This window comes from Chamaea fasciata, unplaced genomic scaffold, assembly GCF_029207755.1.
Source record: "Chamaea fasciata isolate MVZ Bird 193981 ecotype frontalis unplaced genomic scaffold, bChaFas1.0.hap1 SCAF_1, whole genome shotgun sequence".
In the NCBI taxonomy this organism is placed as follows: Eukaryota; Metazoa; Chordata; class Aves; order Passeriformes; family Sylviidae; genus Chamaea; species Chamaea fasciata.
In genome coordinates this window covers 109,998,310-110,021,691 of record NW_027094086.1, presented here as the reverse complement: position 1 = coordinate 110,021,691, position 23,382 = coordinate 109,998,310, and the positions used below count along the sequence as shown (strand labels likewise).

General features: G+C 39.6%; 1 protein-coding gene across 7 annotated transcripts in view; it reads right to left on the bottom strand.

Moving 5' to 3' along the window:
* CPNE4 (copine 4) overlaps window positions 1-23,382 on the bottom strand; it is a 271,348-nt gene that overhangs the window by 95,243 nt on the left and 152,723 nt on the right. For all 7 annotated transcript variants that reach the window (XM_066193444.1, XM_066193417.1, XM_066193426.1 and 4 more), the window contains one exon: window positions 13,231-13,410. In XM_066193444.1, the coding sequence (XP_066049541.1) occupies window positions 13,231-13,410 (180 nt within the window). The remainder of the gene's footprint in view (window positions 1-13,230; window positions 13,411-23,382) is intronic.

The window sequence follows — 23,382 nt, the reverse complement described above, 5'->3', positions numbered from 1 at the left end:
AATAAAAACAAAGGAAAAATAATTAGAATCTGTAGTAAATACATGGTTTGTTGTGATTTCAGTTTTACGTTGCTTTCTTTTTCTTTTTTTCCTTTTGTATTGAGACACTTTCTCAATCTACAATCAGAGTAAACACAGTAAGACCACAACCAATAAGAAAGGTCCCCCAGGAAGCCTGCACAGGATGCAATGGAAGGACAAAAAAAGCAGTTGGGGTCAAGCAGAATGGGGAGAACACAATTCACTGCATTGAACAGAATAGTGAGCAACACAGATGTTCCTCAAGTATTGCAGTGATGGTGACAGAGGACAGAAGTATGGTTTAACTAGACTTAAAGGACTATAAGAAGGCAGCTGTACACAGCAAATGTATCAGAGATACCTCCGAAACTCAACTCATTAATTTTTATTGGAAACTGAATGCATTTACAATGAGAAAGAATTTATTTTATCTCAAAATATCAGCGACTCTAATTTCAGGGCAGAAGCAAGCAAGTTGCCCCATATTTCAGTTCCAAAATTGTCTCCCCTGCTTACCATACACCAGATGTCCCCTAGAACTCAGCATTATAAATGAATTTGGTCATTAACCAAATTGCAAATATACTTTAAATCAATGGCATGAGGGGGACCCTGACAAAAGATGTTATTTGCCATATCAATAGTAACTAGCATTCCCTTACGATTTTGAAGCATTTAAAACCAGACCAGTAAAAGTATTAGAAAAGGAAGAAATCTTACAATAAATAATGCAGAACTACTAAGCTACATTGATGTTCTAGTGTATTGGTCACCAGTAAAGTTAATGCTATATTAATTTACTTATTTATTAAGTGGAAAACTTCAAAATGTAGGACAGATGTAAAGGTAACTCAAAACACTGCTTAGAAATCACAGTATTATTTGTCATCTGACAAAACTGTAGTACAATTGCACTATGCAGAAACTGAGCAAAAGATAGACTGTGTCCTAAGAAAAACCCTAACCTCTTGAATGTGGCTTTTATACCAGAAGCAGTCCTTTCCACCTTTCCACATCCAGCAGTACTTGGACAACTTCACCCCGACAGCTGATCTAAATGATCCACAAATTGACATCTTTGGCAAATACACCAAAATATTAGTTGTAAAAGAAAGGCAGTCACCATGTGAAAAGGAGAGTTGCAAACCCTTCATGAGAGTCATGGGCATCATACAAATTTCAGCAATGAACCACAATAGTAGGTAATGTCCAGAGCTGAAATGCTCTGAATAATGCAAAGTCGCAGCCAGGCAAAAAATGTGCTGTGAGGCAGGAGTGAATAGGATGCACATTTTAACCTAACATCAGCATGGGGAAACATGTTTGTCCTGCCCATCAATTTGCTGAATTGAACAGAAAATCAAAAGCTGCACCTCAGATTATTCTCAGCTACAGTTGTAATAGAAGCAGCAAGACAGAAGCAAGTTTTAAGCAGGCTTTAAATGTGAGACAGGAGAACCACCATATGACAGGACAGCACATCTGGAATCACTGTGACCAGCTTCTTTCTATTGCAGCTATACCTGACAGGGGTATGTCTAATAAGTTCTTAGAGAAGTTAAAGGGTAACACACTCCTCTAGAAATTTATCGTATTTATTATCCTTATGAAAATATATTTTCCTAACAACTAATCCAATTCTCTGCAGTTTAAGTCCATTATTTCTATCTAATGCACCATGAGTAGGTAAAACAATCTTTTTCCCTTTTTCAGGCAATCTTTGTATCTGAAGACTATTACCAACTCCCCACAGTCTTCTTTACTACATAACCTGAGTTTGTCCTATCTTTCCTTCTTGACCAAATTTCCTAGCCCCCAAATCATTCTCTCTACTCTCTGATGAGCCTTCATGGACTGGCTCATAAACACTCTTAGAATAATGCTCAAAATTGGGCATAATGGCCCTGGTCCTTCCCATGAGAAGCAAGAAGAGTTTCTCATTGCAAGGCTGATACACTCCAGAATTACATTTGCCTTATTTTAAGAACAACATGATACTGTTAACTAATGTTCATAATTGGACCATTTCAGATAGCCAGATGCATTTTTGCAGCTGGCTTTTACTTAAATGAATAATTTAACACTCCTTTCTGGACTGCCTTCCATAATGCTATCTGTTGCCAATATCTCACTCAATTTTCCAAACTACGGATTTCAACTCTAGTGTTGGTCAGTGGCAGCAACAGACAGGACTTCAAGTAAGATGAAACTATTGCTACGATTTAGCAGCTCTTTTTTGTTCCTAGAATCTTGAAATACTGTTTGCAGTGACCTTCTAAGTCATCCCTACATTTATTTTCTTGCCACCTAAACAGGTTCAGGTACAAATCATTGCACTTCTGTGAACTGTGAGGTGCAATTCAGAAAATCTTGTTTGAGAATCTCAGATAGGAGGTAATACAGAAATATGACAGATTATTCTTAATATATAATTAAACTATGGGTTCCTTACCACCCAGACAATGAATTATGGCAGCTGAGGAGCAGGGCCCATTTATCTCCATGGCCTCTCCTCCTTCCCCAGGATGCTCAGGCAACTTTGTAAAATACATTAAGCTTTTCCACTGAGAGCTGTGGGTATTGTCCACCAGAAACCTCTTCAGACACCTAACATGTACATAGCCATGGCATGAGACAGAGCTTGGGTGGGAACCTGTCCTAGAGTAGCCTCTTTTGAGAGAGCAGGACTTCTCCTCCTGAGCTACCCAAACTTTTCCAGGTCCCTTTGCTGCTTTCTGAAGGGTCACAGCTTTCACGAGGCATCGCACAGCTTGGGAGCTCCTGTGCAGGTGGCAGATAGACGGCTCAAAGTTCCAGAGAGGATAATTTATTCTGACGTTCTCATTAGTAGGCTGCATTAATAATGCTCGCTCTCTAAGCCAGAAGCATCGTTCTGACACAGTAAGCACTCTGCATATGTAAATATGTGTATTTGGGTGAAAGTGTTTACCAGTTGTTAATTAAGTGGCCACTAAAACCAATCCTCCATCTGGCAACAATGTGCCAACATCGTTGCCTCAAATTGTAATTGTAATTGCAATAACTGTAAAGAAGCCTGTTTTCCATAGCAGTAAATTGATTTTTTTGTTCATAAACTGTACAAAACGAGTCTCACTGGTTTAAAGAATCACTTCTGCCATCAATTAGCTATCATATTTTTGTTAATGTCTCAATGCCAATCTTCTTCTGAACATTATTACACAAAGCACTTGCTGATCTGATTGTCAGACAGCAAGTCCTAAACAATGATAACTTGACGGACTAGCAAGCATTAGTCTTAGTTCAGAGTTACAGAGACAGCTGAGCTGGCAAAATGTCTTACAAGAAGGTAATTGACTATAGGTCCTTCATTTGTCAGGAGTCTTTGGCTTGACTCCAACTTCAAAATCTTGCAATTTAAAACTTCTGCTTCAGAGAAAAAAAAAGGGTTTGTCCAAAAGTGATGTGATGAAGTGCAGAGTAAATGTCTCTTTCTAGAACACAAATAGTAGAACCCAGTTCAGCCCTAGAAATCCTCATTACATTTCCAGAACATGTATTTTCACAAATATTTTCTCAGAAACATGACCTACCAGTCAATGGATGTAGAAAACAGTCCTCGTTCATGCTGTAATAGAGTTAATTTTCTTCTTAGTAGCAGGTACAGTGATGTGTTTCAGATTTAGTATGAGAATTATGTTGATAACACACTGGTGTAGTGGTTGTTGCTAAGTAGGGTTTACTCCATATTAAGGACTTTTCAGTTTCCCATGTTCTGCCAGAGAGGAGGTACACAAAAAGCCAGTAGGGAAGATAGCAAGGATGGCTGACCTGAATGAGCCAAAAAGATATTTCACACCACAGACTGCCATGTTCAGTGTGTAAACCAGGGAGAGTTGGCTGAGAGCTGCTGATTGCTGCCAAGGGATGGGCTGGGCATCAGTCAGCAGGTGGCAAGTGATTGTACTATGCAGCACTTCTTTCTCTTGGGTTTAATTTTTTTCTTTCTCTCTCCTGTTCATTACAGCTGTTGTTGTAATAATAATAATAATATTTTATTTTGTTTTAATTATTAAACTGCTTTTATCTCAAGCCGTGAAGTTCACCTTCTCTTTCTGATTCTCCTCCCCGCTGTGGCGGGCACAGGGCAAAGAGGGTAGAAACAAGCAGCTGCGTGGTGCTTTGGTCGCCAGGTGGGGTTAAACAACAACAATCTTTTTTGGTGTTCAGTGTGGGGAGCTCGTACAAGAACCAGACCTCAGAAATATAAAAGGTATGTATAAAAGATATAAGAGAAGTGAAGCCAAGTTCATTTTCAGCTACATATTAACTACTTCCCAGTTCTGGCCTAGGAGCACCACATGTCCAATGAAATTGTCACACTAATATGTTTGCATGAGGTGGAAATAAGAATGCAAAAGCCACTGCTCTGTTTCTGAGAGGGAGGATATGCACATGAAGTTATTCCTATTTATCAGATATGCAATCATCTCAACAGAACATCATCTCAGCTAGATTTCTGGTCTGCAGAGATAAGGGATGTCAGCCCTGTGGTAAGATGGGAGTGAAAAATTCCCTTGAAGATGATCTTCATTTTCCTTATTACATCCAAGCCCTTATAGGTTAAGGATGGATGTTCAATATTGTTGTAGAGAAATCTGGATTTACATCTCTATTTGATCCTATTTCCAATTTAAAATAGCTAAAAGAGGCTTTGCACTTCTTTTATTCCATTATTTTATAAGTATGAACAGATGCAAGACTCTAGATAAAAGCACCAAGGCGCTGACACCAGCTGTGTACTAAGCATTGCTCAGCAGTCACTCAGAGACAAGGACTCTGATGAAGGTTTCCTCTCTCCTGTGCCTGAGTCGTGACTAATCAGCAGTGTGTAAGATGAGCTGTGAAATATAATGACTTGTTTTACCTGGCTTGTTTAAGAAACTTTAAAAAGGCCTTTCTCTAGGTGGTCCTTTCTTAACCAAATATAGGAATAAATTTCAATAATATCATTATTTATGAGCAGAACTCCCAATGCTCATAAATCAAGCCAACAATAAGTTTTCAATATGGCTTTTTAACCAAGTTATTTCAACAGCATTGATTCAGCTTTGCAAGGTGCCACCCCGAGCCAGAGGTCAAGTGTCTCAAATTCTCTATTTGGGCTGTCCTCTTCTGCACATTAGACTTTTTTACAGGAACCTCAAATTTAGTTATCTACACAGACAGATTAGGCACAAGTTGCCCTCAATCACAAGAGTACACAACTTGAAGTCTTTGTATCTCTTTCTTGCTAACAGAGATAGCCAGAGGAATAACTTTTCCTAGCACCTCTGTGTTAATTCTTCTTCCAGATGTGTCATCCCTGCTATATGGACTTTCACAGTTGCTCAGCTGTCTTCTAGCCAACTTAACTCTTTTCAGGACTGCAAAGGGCACCTAGTCACAGTTTAGTAGCATTTTTCCCTTTATCCAAATGCCTTTTTCACGGACTGAACCTTCATTATCAAATACATTCAAGTGCAGAGCCCTTGGTGGTAAATACACTTCAAGCCTGGAGAAGCAATTTCCTACCAAACAGCTGTGGTCCATACAGAAACAGGGTGTTTTTCTAACAGCATCCCCTAGAACCATGTTGATATATCAAGGAAAGAAAAGTAGCAGTCACACTCTTTAAAAAAAAACATGTCTCAAATCTTGCACCAACCTTTATGTCAAGGTTTAATCCCAGCTTAGCCAGCAGCTAATTCCCACAGTCACTGCTTTACTCCAGCCCAGTGAGATACAAGAGAGAATCAGAAGAGTAAAAGTGATAAAGCTTCACAGGATTGAGACAATACCAGTTTAATAGGTAAAGCAACGGCTATCTTGTCAAGTTAGAGTCAGGAATTTAACATATGCAATCAAAATGACTTGACTCTATTCACCAAATCGTTTTAATCCTTGATGCACAGCAAGAGAAGGATTCTGTGGTACATAAAACTTGAGACATAACCATATCAAAAGTATTCGCCAGTTATGCTACATGCTCTCTGAAGGTCTTGCCTTCTAGCATAAAAGTACAACTTTTAAAGCACCTTTCTCACTGCTAAAAAATCTCCCAAATGAAGGACAGCAATACTTGCATGATACTGCTGTAAGTGGAATGATGCAACCAGAGTGACTAGACAAATGATTGGAGATTTAGCACTTGTAAAATATATTCTGAGGCTTGTAAGTTAAAATATTAGTGCACTCTTACTATAATCAATTCAAGTCAGATACTGTAAGCCTCTAAACACCCACAAATAAAATGTCAGACCTTAATGACATTTCGCTTGTATAGGTGAATAATGAAAGACCAATTTTAAGCACAGGCAGCTGAAGTAGCTCTGCCTCACAGTGTAAAAACTCTCCTTCTTCACACATTCCTCTTCAGCCTGGTTTGTGACAAAGCAAGGTTTATACAACTCCGATGTGTTTGTGTTTATCTTACTATCTATCCCCCAGCTGTTTCTGAACCCACCAAACCCACCGTTTCCATGAACGGTGGCACATAGTTGTAGATGCACCAAGCATGCTACATTCCAACATGAAGAGAGACCAGACATTATGGAAATGACACTGACTGTACTCCACTCTCATGGAAAAAATGGTTTGGGGAATAGGTCACAGATACCAAGAAATCCCTTCAAGTGATCAAGTTCAGATGTATCGGTCCACAGTGAAGAAAGTTTTATTCTGTCTAACTGCTCACGGAATTCCTTGTTCCTTCGTAGAGCCGTTTTAGCACTATCATCATCCTCTCTGTACATATGATTTTTTCTGTACCATACTCATCACTCTTCAAGATTTCTTTCATTTGCTATAGTATTGTTCAGCTCAGAGTCTATTTACAGCTGAATTATACCTCTCCTTGTCTTTGTTAAAGACCTGTACCTGAAAATAGTTAATCAAAACAGAACACTGAGAAAAAAAGATATGCCTATCACAAGAGGCATAATCTTATTACAGGAAATATCTTGTCAATAGCTTAAAAGGTCTTTGAATTTAATTAGTGTGTAGAGTAGCAGTCCTTTTAGAATTAGTCATAATAATATCTCCTTATAATAGCAAACTAAATTTAAATTACTTTTCTAAAGACTGCTACAGTAATTCATACAAAAAGATAAGGCATGTGAAAACAAAGCAGTACAAACTATTCAAGAAATTCTATTAACTATGCAAGATTCATCTAGAAAATCTCACAGCTTCAGAGATCATATTGCAATGGCAAACCAAGAGCTTTCCGGGGATAACTGAGGTGCTGAAAGGGTTAGGAAAAGTTAGGGAGAGTGCTGCGTTCATTATTTGCTTCTGCTCTGAGTCAGCGCTGATAGAAAATGACAGTCACATCTAATAAAGTACATTATTCATCCCACTAATGAATTGAGCAACTTCATTTGGAGGAGATCAAAGGCCAAGTATTTAAAGGTACCTAGATACCTAAGGAAGCACACAGACATCTAATGAGATTTAGGAATTGAAATACCTTGAAAAAAAGCTGGTCCTATGTCTTTTGCACCACAGAAGCAGTCAACAGTCTATTAAATAAATATTCTCATGCAAACTGTTTCAGTTTAATTAATTCAGGTGCAATCATGACTCTTTTAGCCTTTTTCTAATTCAAGAGCAAGGGGATTTGCAATGGCTGAAATTGAACTAATAATCAGTCAGCTTTTTCAAGCACATAATCTGCTAATGGCATTTATTACGAAAAACACACAAGAAACAATTATACTCATTACTGAGAAGGAAGATTTTCAATCCAATTTGTACACAAATATGTGTATGGGTAATATTAAATCTCAGAATAATACTTGAAAATGTTCTTGACAGGAAAAGATTTACATCTCTGCAGTTTTCTTCTACTACTGGTTGAGCAAATAAGGGAGTAACAATATTTTAACAGTTCTATAAACTGAAAGAAACTAAACAAAGGATGGAATCCCAAATTTGAAAATAGCAATGACTGGCCACAGTAAGCAATGGAAGAAAAGCCACAAAGGCTATTATTCCCACAAAACATGTCACAGAGAATAACCCAACCCACAGAGCTGGGGTGGTTCACAGCATTTAAGAAATAAAAACTTCACTGGTTCCCATAATTTAATGATGTTGCATACACAGCTGAGCGGTAATTAAGAACGTCTTGGCAATGTGAGATTGTTTAGTTCTCATCAGAAAATGGTAATTCATTGAAATAGTTTTTTTTGAGCTCTTAAAGAACAAACTAAAATTTCTGGGTGAAACTTCAGTGGAAAAAAGTCTTTCTAAGCCACCCACCTGATAATTACTGTGTGGTTAAGAAATTAACTTCAGTTATTAGAAGCCCTTACTGTACTATATGATGCAATTTCAGTGTTCTATAAAATTTATGGAATATAAATCTGAACTATTCCAACAAGAGAGCTTTAGAAGTTCATGACATATGAAGGCACTAACACATAAACAGAATAGGACCTGGGTTTGGGGTTTTGCTGTCTGTATTGGGTTTATTTTCCTACAGCAGCCCTCCCACGTCTGTGCTGTGCATTAGTATCGGGAAAGGTGTTTGGTGACTGCTGAGCAGGGCAGGCACAGCATCAGTTCTGTCTCTCAACATCTGCCCCCTTCATAAAGGGGCTGAGGATGGGCAAGACCCTGGGTGGCCAGCTCTCCCAAATTAATCACCATGCACCCTAGCCAAGGTCAAATCACCACACTATCCCAGTTGAATACCATGAAAATCAGACAGTTAAATTTCTGAGTGTGCTTTTCCACATAATATTTTTCCCTGTTGCTTTTATTTCATGTACATAAAACCCTGACCCATTAAACAAAAATCAGTCTATCTCCTGACACTCAGAACAATTACATATTTTGTGAGCATCCAAAAAGCAACAGAAGTACAAAATCCTCAGTGACTAGGTGAAGATTCAGTTGGAAGTGATTGGTCTGGGTGAGTGGAGTGCCTGAACACTTTTTCTAGGCACAGGGAAGGGGAAAGACAAAAACAATGAGGACAGAGAGAAGAATCTACTCTCCAAAGTTACAGACATCTCTAAAACCATGACGAGGCATGAACTGATTCATAGCACCTAAAGGAAGTCATCACTACTGTGAGGGTGCCAAACACTGGGATGAAGCCCAGAGAGGCTGTGATAACTCTGTCCTTGGAGACATTCAAGACTGAACTGGACAAGCCCCCAAGCAGTCTGCTCTTATCTGTTTTGAGCAGCAGATTGAACTGGAGACCCCAGGGATCCCTCCTCACTTAAATTACTTTATGACATGAACAGGAAGAGCACACATTCCCAGATGTCTATGCCACTTCCTTGTGTGGTACTTCAAGTAAACCCAACTAAGGATTTTCTTCAGAGACATCACCCAGAGCAATGCATCCAGTCTGGGGTCTCCAGAGGAGGGCCATGAAGAGGGGGTCAGAGGGGTGGAACACCTCTCCGTGTAGAGACAGGTTGAGAGAGTGGAGGTTGTTCAGCCTGGAGAAGAGAAGGTTCTGGGGAGAGCTTACAGCACCTTCCCATACCTAAAAGGGGCTGCAAGAGAGCTGTAGAGGGTCTTTTTACAAGGGCATGGAGAGACAGGACAAGGGCTGATGTCTTTAAACTGAAAGAGGGTAGATTTAGACTAGGTATTAGGAAGTAATTTCACTATGAGGGTAGTGAAACATAAACATATTGCCCAGAGGAGTTATGGATGCCCCATTGCTGGAAGTGTTCAATGCCAGGCAGGATGAGGTTTGGAGCAACCTGGTCTAGTGGAAAGTGTCCCTGCCCGTGACATGGGAGTTGGAATTAGATGGTCTTTATGGACCCTTCCAACCAAACCCTGCTGGGATTCTATGGGTCTAATTTCACAAATACGCTCCCAATTAATCTTTGAGAGGTTACAGGTAAAGCCTGGTACAGTTTCCTTGAGGAAACAGCTACCATATGACTGCAAAACTTAATTGTTAAACCCTGGCATTATTAGGTATTAGCTTTTTGAATTTAGTTAGAAATTAAATGCAAAATTAAAAATAATAACATAGTTTTAAAAATTATAGTTTTTAGCTCTGCACCTTAACCTACCGTTTAACAATATCACTTTATTTAAACAATACAACACAGACAATTTAATTGCTTGGAGTATGGTACATTGTCTAGATGTGAAGTTCCTTGAAAAATTCCATTTTATAAACTATGTGTAATTGCAGACCATATTTTAAGATTATGCTGCTAACTGGGATAAATTTGTTTGCACTTTCAACTTTCCTACCTTCTCTAATATTTTAGGGTTTGTTTGATTAGGTTATCATTCTAACTGTAGAGAACATGTTTGTGAATATTCTGCCAATATGAACATTACCAGAACATTCAAGAAGCTGGGAAACTGGAATGCAGAAACAGCCTTTCTCAGTAGATGGAACAGACTTTTACTTCTGAAAAACACACCAAAAAAAATCCCTCCTAAACACCTCACACTAAGCCTGCTCCTGTCAAACCCTTCAAGAGATAATCTGCTATTGTTTTTTTTTGGAAGGGAAACTTCTGAGTGTGATGGACAAAACAAATCACTTTGAGAAAATGTCTCTATTTAACATGTTGACCTTTATGTAGTTACACTCATCAGGTATCTACCCACAGCCATTTGTTATACCATGTTTAAATGCTGTGGCATGAGAAATTCCTGTTGACGAATCTGCTCTTCACATCCAGGTATGACTGACTGCATGCCAGGATGCTGCTAACTACAGTATTTTACCAGTAGAGACACAGAATTAACTTGTCCTGGCAAGAGCAGTATAAATAAATCTTGCTGAAAATCCAGTGGGATGCCTCTAGACAGTTTATGGCTCAGGATCTTACAGCCTGTAAGTCACTGCCCTCATCACCCTCATAAATGGAACACAAATTTATTAGAGTATTTGGAAGGGGATTAGCAAGACCTTCCAAAGGAAAGGCTTTTTTCATCCAGGACCCCAAATTTCTGACAAACTCGTACCTATTGGGTAGGCTACATGTAAGACTGAGGTCAGAAGAAAGATAAAATTCACTCCTCTCTGTGAGCTTACTGTATAACTGTGCTATTGTCTTTCCCAGCATTTATTATTTGAATCAATTTTGGTTTTAACAGAAGTATTACATGATTTGGGTAAAGATCATAGATCTAAGTAATGATCTAAAAAAAAGTACAGGTAGCAGTGACTCTCTTAGAGATCAACTATTACATACAAGAGAGCAATAGAAGTTGGCACTTTTATGGGGGGTGGGAAGGACATCAGTCTTTCAGACGATGCATAAATTCTACAGCCTTCCTGGACGTCTCAGTAAGACCTACTTGCACTAGGAAAATGAGTTGGGAGGCAGACACACACTCACATACAAAATTCTCTTTTATTCAGGCATTAAAGTGATGTATACAAAAAATTCATGTCAAAATTGTCTCAAGAAAAGCCATGGGTCTAGTATCATCATTAAAAGAATGCTGTAATTACACCATACTGCTAAGCAAGAGTGTAAGCTTCATATGTACAGCCTGTGGTGTAGGATTTTCAACTTTGGAGTCTTCACAAAGGCTTGACTTGGATGACAACTCCAGTGCTACTATTCTGGAGTTTCCTAAATCAGTTTTAAATTCTATAAAGGTAAAAACTAGAAATGGGGGGGAAGGAACACCACCAAAAAAAGTCTAAATATGAGATCAGAGTCCTCCAGGCTACATTACTGTGAACAGAATTCACACTGCTATTTTTTCTTGGTTACCATCAAAATTACACTGCAAACAACCCAGCTGTGTTCTATTTATAGAGATCAAGTCATTATAAAGACATTTATGCTACAGGCAGCAGCAGTGACATTTTCCCCCCCCTTCTTTTTCAAGCCAATTAAGAAGAAGAACATTATTATAACATTTTTCTTTGTTTCCCATTCTCCTTGGTGTTATAGGATAGCTTATTTTCATTGATTAAAACCACAAGAATTCTGTCAAAAGGAACAGACTTTATAGTGCGCTGTAAATATCCTAAATACCAACATCTTTATTTTGAACTTCCAATTTAGTAAATGCATATATTTCATATTATTTCTCTTACTGAGAAGACTTTTCCTCATCTAGCATGTTTGGCATAATAGCTGCGGGAAGAAAATCAAAGGGATTCCTGTGTGGTGGGGCTGAGGGAGGAGCAGCAAAAGGTGAGAAAATAGCGAGCCAAAGCTTTGCAGCATCTTCCATTACATGGTATCCTGTTCATAATACAAACTTATGTGGAAGCACTGCAAAGGATAATCTAAACAAAAGCACTTTCTTCTCTTGGCACACAAGTTACCTCAGCATGGAGAACAAATTTACACTCAGGTCAGTGAAATTTGCCCTTGCCATTATGGACAGAGCAGGAATCTGTGCTATGAAACCCTGCATGAGAAAACCTGCCAGTCTGAAATAAACTGTGATGCCTGGGAAACTGCAGTGTGCCACCAGTCAGCAGTATGGGAATTCACCACAGAGTTGGCTATGATGACATCTAGATACTGATCTTGTGGGTAGGACTTATCACCCTTAAATTTAGTAATCCAAAAAGTTAAGCATCTCCCCTAAGCCAGCTGTCTAGACTCTCTTGACAACTGATGAGGAAAGAGAGGTATCTCCTGAAGACAATTTATCCTAATCTATGAAAGGTGTCTCAGGCAGAATGAATCAATGGTTGGAACTGTCTGTTTCTCTCCACTGAACTAAAGATGGAAATCAGAAGAGTAACTTAGTCTAGACACCTAACTTCTGGATGACTGAGAGTCAGGGAGATGAATCCAAGCCTATCTCTCTATTTGCCACATCACCAGGCACATGTGAATAAAGTACTTTTTTAAGTGTTTCTTGGACTTGGAACTTGCTTTAAATCCCATGCAATGTTAGGAACAATAACTTTCTTCAAAGTCAGTCTATTTTCCAATGCTGGTCTAATGAGCATGGGCTTTCAATGTCCAAGGCCAGTCACTGATCTTCCATTTTCTATAAGCACTGGCTGACTTGAAGATGTATTACAGCAGTAAAACAAACCACCAGAAGTTATCAATTATCCCATTCAAAGCAACGATTAAGAATTCTTAAATTCTTAAATTCAAAATTTTGCCACGAATGACAAATCTCACCCATCAGTCACTCAAAAAAGAACACATTTCATACACATACAAAAAACGAGCAACGGGGGGGGGAAATGGCAGTGACACATACTTGTCCGAGGGTGCACTCCATGCCTCCGAGGAAATCTGCTTCCTTCAGCCCATTGTGATTGCTGCTGATGTCATGGACTTCAAACCGCAATCGCTGCACCTCTTCAAAATAGAAGTCCACCGTGAACAGCTTGGAGAAGACAGGATTTATACAGGTCCGAATCACTTCCGTCCTGTCAACCTGTCAAATTGAAAGGAGGTCACATGAGTGGCTTCTCTTTCTACCAGTGATGGACAACCATGAGCTCCCCAAATACACTTTGCTCATTTATCAGGACTGACAGCTGGGTCTGTGGCCATGGACAGTCCTGTTCGTACTGTCAGCAGCAGCTGCCCTTTCTGTGCTGGGCTGACCACAAGCACAAGATAAGACCACTTTCCCTTGCCTCTCCCTTCCAGCAAGTCTTTAGCAGAATAACTGGGAAATATACCATAGAATAACTACAGAATTTACATCTCAAGCAGTACCCATCCATCACTTAAAAAAAGCAGCAGAGTGATACAGTTTCATCAAAATAAATGGAAAAGAGAGTAACACCACCAGTAATTACTCATTTCAGACAATTTGCATGATTAAGGAGTGGAGAACTGGATCCACAGCAACAGCTTTTCTTAAAAATATATAAATTTTTCCATCCTGCTAAGTTGCATCACAAGAATCTGACGGATTATACACTGCTTATTTCTACCTCTGAATCTTAAAACTTCTAAAGAAACATCATTAAATCCATATTGTTATTTCTTAAAAAAAAAAAGTGCTTATAGATTACTTTCTAATTCTCTTAAGATGTAGTACTTGGGTTTCCTATTTTTGAAATAGGCTTTGCTATTTTTCATTATGATGCATCATTGGTGACAACGTAAGCAATGAAGCAATTTCCTTTTCTCCACTCTTTTTGCCCTGTCACAGAAAAAAAAACTTAATAATTCTGTAAGATTAAAGGAACTGATCCTGAAATGAAGCAGGACTTGGGCACATCAGTCACTAGATAGGAGGTGGCTGGTGTGCCATGGAACAGACAAATTAAATTGCTCAGAGGAAGAGTGATGAGATCCTTTGTCTGATTCTTGATCAGGAACATCTGTTGTGCAAAAAATGACAGCCGCTTGCTTCACTTTTCAGAGTTTATAATGCATTAGCCTTTCTAGTAGTTATCGGCAAGGACACAAAGAGTCAAGCAAATCAACAGCAGGGTAAAAACAGTTCCTCATAGAACAGGTTTATTTTAGTGCTCGTCAAAGGTGTCAGATTGACAGCTCTGACAGCCGAAATCCTTTAGCTAATCATCAAACAGATGCTACCACTTATGGAATAGATACAAACCAGCGTTACCATTGCTGCCTTCTCACACAGCTGTGCCAATGTGCTCTGACTATGCCAGGATGACACCATCACAAAGAGGAAAGCAATCTTACTTCAATCTTACTTTAATCTTAATAAATTTGCATAGACTAGCTGAAAATGATGGGTTTGATATCAGTCATGCAAAGAATAATAAGAATAATATAAGGTGACAAAGGATACCAGCTACCTTCATTTAGATGCTGGTCTATCTCAAAATTTTTTAGTTATCTCCACTAGCAATCTGTATGACTCCAAATCACTGTTACTGCTACAACAAGAAATATTTCTTATGTCAGCTAATGATGACTGATCAGTTCACTGAGACATTCCTGAGACCTCTTCTAAGTGAAAAGTGATCTGATTCACTTCAGAACAGTGGTCAACTCATGAACTAGTGCTTCAGCAGACTCAATAATCAAAACATTTAAATGAATGGTTTTAAATATTTTTCATAGCCACAGCAATCTCCTAAACTCATTCCTTGTGTATAAACTGTTAATTCAATGGCATAATTTTAATTGCTTCATCGCTACAGCAGATTTCAGGCAGGAACTGAAGTTTCTGTTTTTGTTTCACCTCATCTCTTCCTTTCTGCTGGAAAGCGTTCTCCACTGTGAAATACATCAAGATTTACACTTGCACTCAACACAGGTTAAATATGTGGCTGCTCAGGGGAGTAAAGTGCCTGAAAATGGAGGCACAGGTCTGCACACAGGGACATTAAGAATTTCAGTCTCACACAGAGATAAGACATTGTTTGCTTTTTCCAGCCTGTGATTGACTGACATCCCCTTGACAGACACTGTTCTGAAATATAGCCATTTCACTGTATTTCCCCAGTCTTCCCACATTATTGAGATGATACATCAAGCCAGCATGTCAGAGCATGGAATTACATGAAAAATCTGTATTGAAAGAAGCAATGCCTTCAAAAGAGGCAAAATCTGTATGGAAAGAGCAACAGCTCCACAAGTAATATAAAATTCTTTGTGCCTCTCTTAGCCATCACCTATAGCACTTACCCTTTTTAGTCTACCTTACCTCCAGTCTGCTTTGTCAGCCTATTTTACAGTAACCCTACTCCCTTGGCTAGACAGTCAGGAAGCATCCTCAGCATGGGAAGCCTGGCTCCATTCCCTGGCTTTGATTACTGTGCAGGAGGGCTGAGCACTGATAACCAGCTGGAGTGACTCATGATGAAGAAGCCATGGAAAACAGAACAGATCAAAAAATTCCCTGACTCCCATGGAACAAACCTGGTCAGGAGATGCTATATAAACACAAGGTATAAATGTCCACTTGACTCCTGCCACTTTTTAAAGGCTGTTCTTTTTTGAGTATTCTTGGTCTTATATTCAGTCATAAAGCCTTTAACATTCTCTTTAGAAATGTTGGATGAATGTGAAACCTTAATGAAAACTGGTGAAAATACTACTGCTAAGTGCAATTTCATGCTGCACCATCAAAAATCCATGATCTACAGGGCTGCAGACACTTCCAAAACCAAAACAAAACAACAGTACCAACAACAACAAAAAACCTGACCTGGTTTTGGCCACAAGTTATCCTAATACCTGCAGGACCTGTTTAATGTCAATCAAAAATATGCTGTCATCCTCCATACTGACCCAATATACAGGTTCATAGCAGTCTGACAAGATGTCATCCTCGAGCCATATGCCCTTAATCCTGCTGTCACCCAGAACCACTTACAGCTCTTTCATTTATATGGATGATGAAGGCTCAAATACTTAAAGAAAACACAGGCTAGCTTTGCCCAACCTCATTAACTGAGCATTCAGGAAGTTACAATTTCTCAACATGAATGTTTTCCAAAACATAATGAAGAACACTAAATCTCCATTACTTTTGGGGAAGACAGCTTTAAAATCCAACAACAGTATGTTATAAGTGAGTGGAACTTCCACTTTTGGTCTTGTTACAGAAAATCCTAATCCTGACAACTGACAGGTTTTTCAACAGGACATGGACAGGGGTCATGCCCACAACTTTACGATCTGCTGATGCCTGACATATGAGCCATCTGTTATTTTGGGACTTTGCTGGAACAAGGAATTTCTCCAACTCACTGAAGCAGAACAAATTTTCAAAAGAAACAATTGACAGCTACATGCACCTTTGGGCTGTGTCAAGAGGTAAAACTGACCTTAAAAAGAGCAGCGTTCACCTGACACCACGATCCGAACATCTGCTTCATGGTGCAGCTTCATCTGCACTTTCCCTTCAAGGACAATTTAAACAGAGAAAAAGACTTGCATCTTCACCTCCTGGGACGGACTCACACTGCTTTCCCTCTTCATCTCTTTAGGTCCTTGTCACTTCACAGAAGGTGGCACCCTGCTGAGTAGCCAGGATTACTTGGCAGGCCCATCTGGATGCAGCCACCCTGTGAGCTTCCCCTTGGGGAACTATGAATGACACACAAACACCAAAGTTGGCATCCACAGTGCAAAGTGCCATCTCAACAGCAGGAATTAAAATATAGGAAAGAAAATGGACCTTCTCAATCCTCTAGTCAAACTCGCAGGGAGTTGGAAGCTGAGTTTGAAAGCTGTTTTCTCTGCGTACTGTTGACATGGTTCTCAGAAATGTTGGTCTGTTTCCCTGTTTGCCCACCACCACTGCTGGAGAACTGCAAAACTGTCTTTGCAGTCAGATAGCCTCAAAGTAAAGAAGGCACAAAGGACAGATGAACAAATACTAAAATTCAGGATTCTTATGCTGTTTATGTCTTTTGTCTGTGAGCTGCTGAAAAGCAGTGAGTTTTGCAGAACTGTTATAAATATGGTATCTTCAGTGAGGAAACAGTTCTTAGTCATAGAAAAAAAATCACTAACAAAGAAGTAAGTCAATCATTGAAGTATCGACTAAGGATCTCCACTCCATCTTCTACCACTAGTTGAAGCCAAGGAAAAAGATCCAGTCTGAGGGGGATTTTTTTATATTCTTCTATCAAAATTAGATGAAGTTTAAGCTATTGCATATACAGGGATGAACAAGGATTACATAGAATCTTAGTGTCACTGGGTATCTAGGGCTTTCAAGTGATCATGAAAACAACTTTCTCATTATGTCCTTGAGAATCAGGAAAATTGAGAATTGTCTACAGGACCCAAAGTCCTGCACCTTGAGGCCATGCTGGAGTGTTTAGCACAGATCAGTGATGTGGAGAACTCTGTGTCCCACACAGATAATTGGTACCTACCTGCTCTCCACTCTATTTCTAGCAAACATGCAACTAGCACAAAAGAAACGCATCTTCACAGGTTGTTTCTTGGCATCTTTGAGGTGAAGAGCAGCCAAGGGCCATGAAGAACTCACTGTGTTCTCACCAAAAGGACATTTTGTGGGGGGAGGGGGGGCGAATTTTAATCAGGCTCATGAAATAGTATGACTACCTCATGAACTAAGGAAAATCTTTGGTCTACAAAATGATGGTCTGAAAATTCATACAGGTGCCTCAGTTCCTTCAGTATTTGTTGTAAAAACCTAGCTGAAGAGCCATAAAAATGCAAATTCCATTAAATAGAGAATGTGTGTGCAACCAGAATGTGTTTTTTGTGGTTGTTACATTTTTAGCAATTTCTTAGTTCAACAAATTGACCCATTGTTCCTTATATATTTTAGAAGCCAACAAGGGAAAACCAACAGGCTCTATTTTCTGTAAAAGTCATTATAAAATGCTGATTAAATCTAGTAGAATCACATTTGTCAGCTGAGATGACAAAAAGTACAGAGGTGAAGGGGTAACATTATTTTTAGGTCATCTGAATCTTAACAAGACTGAAAATTTCCATGATACAGTACCTTACATGAAAATTTGATAGCAAGCAGAAAGCAATTTACACTTTGCTCGCTGGTTTCCAAGAAAGTTATTAATACATTTTTTATTATTCACAGCACTGCCACAGCATCACATTTCTACCCCACAAATGATAAGTTATTGCAAAGGTCACCATAATTTATTGCCCTTGTTTTCAGTTTAATTGATGATTGAAAACAGTGGAAAGAAATTAGTAGACTTTAATCCTTTTCAGGCTGTAGAGCTCAGGGCTGAGCAAAATCTTCTCAATGTCAGCAGAAACGTTTTGTCACGAGCTGGCTTGAAGAGAAGCATTTAATGTGAATGGTCTTAAAATTATTTGCAAATAATTTCTTTTATTTGTGTATCTATATAAGTATTAGATACGCTGTAAACCTCTAAGTCACAGCCATGAAGATCGCTTTCCGGTACTGGAAAACTAATATATAGAAACAGCCCAGAAAACTGAAATTAGAGGAAAACCAGGATTATAATTTCCTGGTTGAGAAGTTCTTCATTGAGAAAGCCCACTTCTCTGCTAACAGCCACTGACCAGCCTCTGCTTGATTACTTTTACTTGCTCAGTTACTTTTCATTGCTCTGAAGCAGAAAGCAGATAATTTATTATGTACACTATGTAAAAATTCTGTGAGAAGTTCACAGAATGGAGTTACCTTATATGCTCATAGCTTTTAAAAGAAGTGAGAAATGAGATTGTTGATAGGTAATTGTGTGCGGTTTGTCTCATTCACTCAGAAACAACATACACAATAGCACTAACAGTCACTGCACAGTCACTCAGTATCAGCACTTGAGGGCTTGTACTGAACCCTGTCAGACTTGAATCCTGTGCAAGTTTCAGAGTCTCATCCGAGCAACTCCAAGCTCTAACAGCTAGAAAACACAAAAAAACCTGTGGGTGCAACACAGGTAAACTCTAGTGCCAGGCAAATTGCGACGACATTGTTAAGGAGAAGAATAGGAGAGTTTCATGGGATTGGAAAGACTGCTGCTCAGTCCCCAGTATGATGAAAGCAGGACCTAAATTGGTTGAGAGCCCTTGTGCCAAGGGAATCACTGGGTTTCTGGAACAAAAGACATCTCTGAGGAAGCTACTACAGTCGCCTTTAGTTTTCAGACCACATGCAGTTGTTGTCACTGATTCCTTTGGTAAGTCTAAGCTTTCTAGGCTGCATAAAAATACTGGAAAGTGCATGGGTATCCCTCCCACTCACTGTCCTTTTGGAAAGCTCAAATACAAGACAAAAAAAGCAAGAGCTCTGCTACTGCATTAATGCACAGTCACACTGTTCCTGACTGCACTAGCTCCCTGATTTTTGTTTACTCTCCTCCGGAAAGAAACACCTTCATTCCATTAAAATCGTTCTGGGATTTAGAGAACACAAAGTCTTTTCAGCTTAATGTCATGAAACCCAAATATTTTGGGCCAGAGTGATAATTTTTAGCCACTGTATGGACTGCTGTGAAAGCAAACAGATTAAAATTGCTATCTTGTTGGACTTCCATGTAATTCCCTTGGATTTTTAACTGTTTTCCTGGTAACTACTGGGACTCCAGCTGCATCACAGGGAGTGAGTCATAGCTTGTTGTGTCCCTTAAGCAAAGAGATGATCAGGCATATTACAGGGAAAGAGTGCGCAAACGTGAACTTGGGTTAAACAAGAAGTCAGGTTCAATAGAGGCTTGACAAAAAAATTGCCTAGAAAGTTTTGAAAATAAGCCAGCTGCTCCTCCTGGACACCAGACTCTAGTCTGCTCTGATGCAGACCAGAAACACTAACTTTCATCCCTCACACCATCGGGGTCCATCTGAGCCATCAGGCCACGGGTTATTGGCTCCCTCTGTATTCTGTTCTCTATACCTTATAAAATACTACTTCTTCCAGAGAAACACAATGCAACCATGTCTCACCAGTAACTTTCCTGGCTAAGAATGCCCTAAAATGCCACATGCAGCCTTCCGTTTTCTTGACACATGAATGCAGTGCCATAGCACTGGAGGCATGGGAATGTCAGCCAAGCCCCAACAACATCAGTGTCACCACAGGGTGTCTGAGGGCAGGACAGTGGCACAGCAGTGCCTCAGGGTCACGCTGTGCTGGGCTACCAGTGAGCCCCAATTGCACACACAAACACACATCACTGACTGACCCCTGACCCAGCCTGGCCTCTTGGGCTCTCTCTGTCTCAGCTCAGCTGCCGGCACTGCTCTGACTCGTCTCCCTCTGCTGGGTCCATAGGGGGAAGCACCAATGGGAAGAAGGAGTGGTGAATTCATGGCCCAGCTGGTCCAGGCTCAGGGATGCTGGGGAAAACATGTGAGCCAACTTTACTTTGCCTCCTGTGAATTTAGATTTGACATAAAGCATGGAATAACAAAGAACTCCAGCCCTGACATTTCAACTGAAGAAAAACATAAATGCTGCCACTTCTCTGAGCCCAACTGCTGTGGGGGAAAACTGTAAAGCATGAAGCTTTTTCCCATCTATTGACCTTGGGCTATAAAGAACAATGCACCAGCTGCTGCACTGAGAATATTCAAGCCAGTTTTGAAAAGTCAGTTGCAGAACATCTCAGTGAACCTGAAAAGCACAGTGTCTTTTTAGAGCATATCATTAATGTAGCATAAATTAAGGTCTTTCCAATGAAGAGTGATTAACTGGACTGGAAAGTGAGAGGACCATGATTAAGGTAGAGAGATAGCACTGTCTTTTCCCAAAGATATTTTACATTATCTTATATTTAACATGGAGGACAACAATTCTTGAATTGTTTTGTGTAACATCTTAAGTCCTGCTAGAGATAAGAAGGACAAGTTTGGAGAGAGAATGCCAAATCAGGTATGCATAATAGATTTGGAAAATTCTTGACAAGCAGTGGAAATTTCTGCAAAGGAGTACAAGTATTTAATCTCATGGATTTAGCCTCCAGGGTAGGCTCCCCCTGGGGGTTAAGGGGTCTCAGTCTTTTGGCCCTCACTATCACTGTACAGAGTAGTGCTCATGCCTCAGTGGAGAGTTCTTTTTTCCATATCCCTGCTCTTTCTGTGAAGGTTTCTTCAGAATTAGCTATGAGCTATCACTCAGAGGTGACCTAACACAATACCCTCTTGGGTACCGAAAAGTTTAGGCTTACAGTTCCAAACAACTGGTTTTCTTTATAATCTTTTATAAAAAGCTTGAGCATCCACACTTACAGTCTCCTAGTGAAGAAGCCCAGCAAACTCCTTGATTCCCTCTGCACAAGGCCAGCAGCTGCAGGAGCTGATATTCTGGAGGTTACACCTTCCCAGAGTGACCATGGCCATGCACCAAGTTGTGTTTTGGAGCAGGTAGCAATAAGAGTGCAGCACCCTTGCCTGCACCAGATTACCTCCTGCAGGAGACAAGCAATGATTATGCCAAAGCCCTTCATCTTTTAGTAGTAAGATTTCTGAGCCTTAACAATCACATAAAATTGACAACTATAGAATTTTTTTGGATGAAAGAATGTACTTCTGAGGTACCTGACACATCCTGACCTAGTCTTAAGCGACACAGAAGGACCTAACAAAAATCACACTGTGGCAGGAGATACCCATGTGCTCTGCTCCCTGCATATTTAAGAAGTGCTCAGCAAACAGCAGAAGATCATAATGACGTGCATCAATTCATGGGATAAGGTGCTATAACTCACTCAGATGTGATTACACTGGCATAAGAAAGAAGCGAATTAATTTTTTCATTGAAAACTCTTGAATGCTACCTCCAAGCTGAGCCCTGAAGCCTCAATGCAAGATCTTTCTTTACTTGATATCCCAGATACAGCCCAGACATTCAAAGACTATGATGACTGCCATTTACTATTCCACAACTTTCATTTGATGTTGAGAGCTTCAATCAAATCTTAACTTACATGTCCCTGAGGCCATAGGCTTTCTGTAGAGGACAAAACTGTTCCTTCGAGGTGGTAACAAAAATATTCACATATTTTACCATTTAGCTCCACTTTCAACTTGCCATGAATTTCTAGCAAGCAGTTTAGTGCCTGGCAGCTGTCTGGAAGTCAGAGCACTATGCAGCCATTTGGAACCTCTTCAGCCATATATTCTCCTCACAGTTTCCCTCACAGATTAGAAACTGAGCCTTGGGAATACAGTTTTCACTGAAGCAGCTTCAGTTTCATTGTTATTTGGTTGCTCTTTCTTTATCTGCTTCTATGAAGAAACACAGTTTTGTTGATAATGTCTGTCCAAGAAGGGAGAGTTTTTTATGTGTCAAATACTTGGCTGCTTTTCCCCATACAGATGTTATTTTAATGTCTCCTGATAAGCTAAATTTTAAGTTCTTTACTGTAAAATGAAATTGTGCTGAATATTCTTTTCATTCACATTGCAACAGATGACCTTGCCTGCATGACAGTAACAAAAAATGCAAAAAAAATGGACTATGATTTAAAATTTGCTAAGCACCTGATGGCTGAGTTTTTCGAATGCCATTGTTTTGGAATCCTCAGTTCATGAACAGAATACTACTCACACAATAAGATTCTGCTACATCATGTGGCTAAAAGAAATTAATTCAAACTTACTCTAATTGGGATGCAAAGCATTTATTTGCTGAATTCACCTTTCAGTACTCCAAAACTAACTTCCAGAATTAATTTTTAGTACATCCAGATAATCTCACATCCAGGGCACCAAGCTTCTACAGCATTTACAGTCATGTTTCTTCTTTCCTGGTGTTCTGGAGGACAAAAGATTTAGCAGATTGACAAGTATGTTGTGGTGCCAGCCTATTGGAACAATACAGCAGACATTTGCTGTTGCTGAGCAGCAATTAAGCCTGCACAGAGACCTTTAGAAGTGTTCATGGTGGCACAGGGTTGATCAGGAGAGAAATCCGAAATTATACAATTTCTCAGGAGTTTACACGTAATTGAGAGCAGAGAAACATGAGATGATGGGATGATCTTTGCCTCCTGAG